Source organism: Rhagoletis zephyria, unplaced genomic scaffold (assembly GCF_001687245.7).
Source record: "Rhagoletis zephyria isolate East Lansing unplaced genomic scaffold, Rhagoletis_zephyria_1.1 Rzeph_scaffold_00270, whole genome shotgun sequence".
Taxonomy (NCBI): domain Eukaryota; kingdom Metazoa; phylum Arthropoda; class Insecta; order Diptera; family Tephritidae; genus Rhagoletis; species Rhagoletis zephyria.
This window is the reverse complement of record NW_016157354.1, coordinates 236,264-242,257: the sequence shown is the minus strand read 5'-3', so window position 1 is coordinate 242,257 and position 5,994 is coordinate 236,264. Positions and strand designations below refer to the sequence as shown.

At 33.8% G+C, this 5,994-nt stretch overlaps 1 protein-coding gene across 1 annotated transcript in view; it reads right to left on the bottom strand.

Moving 5' to 3' along the window:
* The window catches only part of LOC108358585 (titin-like), a gene marked incomplete at its 3' end in the record, with an annotated part of 329,734 nt that overhangs the window by 96,640 nt on the left and 227,100 nt on the right, over positions 1–5,994 (bottom strand). Inside the window, exon 6 of the mRNA XM_017609990.1 lies at positions 2,513–2,664. Within this exon, the coding sequence (XP_017465479.1) occupies positions 2,513–2,664 (152 nt within the window). The remainder of the gene's footprint in view (positions 1–2,512; positions 2,665–5,994) is intronic.

Sequence of the window (5,994 nt, the reverse complement as noted above, 5' to 3'; positions counted from 1 at the left end):
TCACATGGCGACCGTGGCCCAACCTGGCGCAATGGCGGCCCGCGGGCATAAAAAAAAGGGCATAAAGAAATAATTCAGAGAGAGAAATAACACAAATCACTTTTATATAGTCATATACAAACAATTTTCTTTAAAAATACCCATACCTTTTAAAAATATTTGTTTCAACACATTTTGCGATAGGACTGCGCAATTATTAAATTTATTATCACTCATATTAATTGATTAATCGCACAATCCGCTTTTAAGAGCTCGGCGCTAAAAATTAAATAAAAACCTATAATAAGGCTATTTCCACAATTTCTTCAGAATCACCTATAGTGTCTGAATGATTTACATTTACAACCTTGATAACATACTAGAGGTATTCTCCAAATCTTGCACAGCCTTTGCACGTAGCACGGATTGCATGGATTGCATAACTTGCAAACACACAACAACAAAATACATGAGAAATAATATTTCCTATCGCTGCAAAATATGCAACGTCGAAACCCATGTATATATTTAGCAAAATAGCATAGCAAGATAAATGCGACCCTGTGCTAGTTGTTTTGTTGTCGGAATTGCTACATATATCCCTCATTCCCCTCATCTCGCTCACTTCATTTTTTTTTTGCTGTCTCTTGTTATTGTATTTGATACATAATTTCGCTGCTTGCTACCGCTTTGCAATGGCGTGCTCTCGTACTCTTCGAAATTTGGAAAAGTCTTTTTGCATTTCGTGCAATCCGTGCATCGTGCAAAACTTCGAGAATACCCCTACTGTGTGATATTGGAAACGTTTTGCACCAGAAACTATTAGCCTTCATATAACACTTTATTCGAATTTACTTATATTTCCAAACATTTTATTGTCTGTGGTGGTTTTCACTTCGTAAGCAATTATTCAAAATTCTTCAGAGTCGGATGGAATGGTTCTGAGAAAAGTTATTCCATGGGAAAGTTAAAAGATTTAAATATTCAGTTTCCGCTTCTTTCCTTTCCTTAAAAGTCAAATAGTGAATTGGCAGGTCCTGAAACTCGCTCTCTGGGGATTCACACCCTTTTCTGGTGACAAAATCAAAACTTTTTTATATGTAAGTATTTAATTGACTAGGTAATCGTTTCAAACGTTCTTCGATTAGGGTTATAAAACATTTTTGACAGTCTTTTAATATGCTTCTTAAGTAAAGTTTATTACGCAGTTCATTAGCCTCTTCTATAAAATTATCGTGGAAAACTAAGTTTTGTATATTTTTATAATTTACGCGCAAATATCCAAAAAAATCGCCAAATTGGCGCGAAATTGCCAAATCTGGACACTCTGGTTAACACATCAAATTTCATGAGTACCTAGTACTCACGCCTTTTTTTATATTATTTATTTTTAAATATTTTCCTATAAAAATATAGTTCATTCTATAATAAATACCATACAAATTCACATTTCAAACTTTGTGCAAATATAAAAATTCAGCGAATTTTTTCTCAAAATTTTACACACTTTTTTGAAGAATTTTGGGAAAAGTTTTGCGTACGCAGTTTTATAGCCCATTCAATTTTAGTATAACAAAGTGCCAGTTACATATGCCTACAAAATAACGTTGATTGTTGGAATTTTTTTTACGGTGTCACTCATTTTCTTCCATGCAAAGTATGTTCGACAGTTTTTTATATATATATAACACTGTCGACAAAAAAAAATTGCCAAAAACCAACGGAAAATGTTTCGGTCTTATAATTATGCCACGTAGTGTACTATTAATTTGTTTGCCTTGTGTTTATAGCAACTTTGAATTGTTTTAGCTTCCCTTAACAATGTTAACTTATTCGTTATTTATGCGTTAAGCTAAATTTGAATCACATGTTTTGTTTTAATATGGAGAATTTGTCCTCCTGGAATGCTACGCATGAATAGCTTGATGTTACAAATTAATTGGAAGCTATTGCTATACAACTAAATTAATTATTATTATTTTTTTTTTGTTATAAGATTGACTATGCAGGGTGGCAATCACGATGAAGTAAATGTAATCTCCATGACCGAAAACTTGAATTCTAAATGCGATTTACGCAGTTTACTTTCAATGTAATATTTTTTTGTTTATTAATTAAATATGCATACTTATACTATAAGTATGCATATACAAATTTGTTATGAAATGTAGCTGTTTTAATATGTATATTTTTTCTCAGCAAAAAAAGATTTTGGTAACTTTTAGTATATAACATTTCTTAAGAGATTTTGTTAAAAAATTTGGTGGGCAACCATGGTGACAACATCAAGGCATACGCCACAAATCGGAAAAGAAGGTCGGCGAAATACCAACATATAGCGTAGTGCCTATCTATTAGAATTAGAACATGCAAATTCGTAAATGCCAGAATATTCACTAAAAATATATTTGATTTGACAGTTCACAGTAGGTTTGACGGCAGTTAAATTGTAAACGTGTGGCTCCAAATCCTCGAAATGGCTAGCAAGTAATTTATAATATTTGGATATATGGGTACCAAGTGAGCTACTTACAGTTTCCGTGGTTTTTTCTAATCGAATATCATTTTCCCACCAAGTTATGACAGCAGGTGGTCGACCTCCGGCACTTTGGCATAAAAGATCATATCGGTGGCCTGCAGAGAGCGGCTGGTGTGCACCAAGTAATCGAATACCCACGGGTGGAACTGTTGAATAAAAAAAAATAACAGTAATATACAAGTCTACATATTTACAAGTATATATTTATTTATATATTTTTTTGTTGATAACTTTATCCACGTTCAACGGATTAATAAATACAATGAGTTAACCCTTTCGGTGCACCTTTTTAGAATCATGCATTAAAAATCCCATTTTATTATTAAATGGCCCTTAATACTTTTTATAATAGCATTCAATTCACTTTTTTCCAAAATGTGATTCTAAAGTGTTTTTATAATGATGATATATGGCATCATTTGTACTAGATGGTGTAAAAAATACACAATGAAAATTTTTTAATATTGTATTTTATTTTATTAAAATTTATTTAATTCACACTAAATAAAATAAAATTACAAAACTTCAATAAAAGTACATATTTGTAAATTTTAATATTTATTTCAATAGCGCTATTGAGCTTTGTATCACGATTTGTTTGAAATGGAACAACAAAGTCTAAGCGGTAGGTTATATCAGCTATTTCGGAGATCACCACATCTCCTCATCAGACTTCTTTTTTCTAGACTTCAGCAGGGATCGAACCGCCATCGCCGATGTGCAAAATCAGAAGCACTAACCACCGAGCTGTGCACACCCCGTAATTTCTTGTTGACAATCCATTTTCTTATTCAACCTACTACTATTAGGGGCAGTTGATTCGCCGCTATTTAAACTTGACAGCGTGGTTGCTATTGTTAATTCCATACATAAAACAGATCCATTGTATAGTTTTAGGCAGTCTCATCCCAAACTATTTATTTATCAATTTTGTTCTGGCGTATTAATATTTATTTCAATAGTGCTCAATAAAGCTTTGTTCCACGATTTATTTTTTTTTAGGAAAAATTAGAAAAAATTAAGTCTAGGCAGTAGAAGTTGTAGCAGCTATTTCGGAGATCACGACATCTCCGCATCAGACTTCTTTTTTCTAGACTTTAGCAGGAATCGAACAGGCTTCATCAATGTGCAAAGTCAGAAGCGCTAACCACTGAGCTATGCACACCCCGTAACTCTTGTTGCTAATCCATTAAGTTATTCAACCTATTACTATCAAGTGCAGCTGATTCGCCGCTATTTGAGCTTGACAAAGTGGTTGTTATTGTTAATTCCATACATGAAATCCATTGTATAACTTTAGGAATGCTCATCCCGAACCATTTATTTGTCAATTTCGCTATGGCATATTAATATTTATTTCAATAGCGTTACTGCGCTTTGTGCTATGTTTACGGTGTGTGCGCATGTGATGATGAGGGTTCAATTCCTGCTCAAGTCTAGAAAAGAAGTCTGATGAGGAGAGGTGGTGATCTCTTTAATAGCAGCTGTAACTTGTACCGCTTTATCACAGCGCACGGCAGTGCGCCCGAGTGACGAAAGCAGCCACAGTAGCATGGTGAAATGGCTCGCTTATATATACACGAGATTTGGAAGTTTTTATCCAGACGTCCACTCGACATGTTTGAGACATCGTTGGAAAGGTCTTGAGAAGTGTGTCGAGAAAATGTAATTAAGTTTCATAAACGATTAACCGGATTCTTAAAAAATAGGCTAAAGTGTTGCGAAACAAAAAAACCTTTTTTTGCTTTTGCCGGTTTAAGGGGGTTGTGGGTACACCCAACATATTTAATGTTATTCTATAGGCCAATACCTTTCAAACGATACCTTATATATTAAGGTCCGGCTACTAGTTGGAAAGATATAGAGGTAAATGTGGTTTGGTTCGTGTCTCCACTACGAGATGCTATGGTATGTATGTGGCGTCTGTACGTACCTTCATTGAATTTTTTTTCAAACTTTCAGAAATTATAGTATAAAAAAACTAAGAAGGTTTTGTTCCAGGATGTTTTGATTCGTAGAAAATTTTTCAAACTACCACTGAGGCCCCAATACTAAGTCCANCCTTTTTCTGCTTTTGCCGGTTTAAGGGGGTTGTGGGTACACCCAACATATTTAATGTTATTCTATAGGCCAATACCTTTCAAACGATACCTTATATATTAAGGTCCGGCTACTAGTTGGAAAGATATAGAGGTAAATGTGGTTTGGTTCGTGTCTCCACTACGAGATGCTATGGTATGTATGTGGCGTCTGTACGTACCTTCATTGAATTTTTTTTCAAACTTTCAGAAATTATAGTATAAAAAAACTAAGAAGGTTTTGTTCCAGGATGTTTTGATTCGTAGAAAATTTTTCAAACTACCACTGAGGCCCCAATACTAAGTCCATGTCATTGAAGCGGACATCAGTAGAAGGGTCTTCAAACAAGCTTTCCAACGCTATCTTTTGTGTTTATAAGATACTAGCAGAGCACCCGACGTCGTTCGGGGTAAACAAATCAAAATATAAAACAGTAATACAAATATTCAGTTCAGCATAATTTAATGGAGGCAAACTATTTTCTTTGTTTACATTAAGGCATCATTAGGAGCCCTACTTTTGGCTTTATAGTGCTATAACTAATATATATTGATCATCACTTGTACTACAAATTTTGTTCCATTATTTATATTAAATGAATTAAGGTAACGATCAAATTTCCAAATAAAAATTATTCTACTACGGTACATTCTATTTCGCTGCCTATTTGATTAGCTGTCTTATTTAACTGCACATTTCTAGTAGAACGCTTAATTCGGAAGGAGTTTTATTTATTATGAACGAAACTTTTTCGTTTAACAGCATCGCGATATTAAAAAACGATTTAATCTTTCCATTTCAAAATAATCTAAACACGGTAAGGTTTCAAAAAAAAGAAAACACAGTTTTAAATATCCGAGTTATCTAATAGATAAATATATATATGTATATCCCCCTTTTACAAACTCATTTATATATACTTTACTCTGAACAACTCCAATAGATACCTATGTATGAATACCAAATTTCAAGTTCATGTGGCTTATGGTTCCCAATTTATGGCTGATTAAAAATTCCACGCCTACGGGATGTGCCACGCCCCCTTTTATAAACTCATTCATATATACCTTACTATAAGCACCTACCATAGATATGTTTGCATACCAAAGTTAAATTTCATGTGGTTTATGGTTTCGAAGTTATAGCTGATAAAAATTTTGTTGCCTATGGGATTTGCCACGCCATCTTTTACAAACTTATTTATATTCAACAATTTTTATTGAGCTCGAGGCCGTTTTTAATGAAAAACTTATTGTGGAAAAGCAACAATAATTTGAAAAAATGGTAGAAGTGATAGCTATTTCGGAAATCACCACATTTCCTCATCAGACTTCTTTCAGTAGGATTCGAACCGACGATCCCACTGACTCAGCCAGTTGCCTATGCACCGTGCTAAG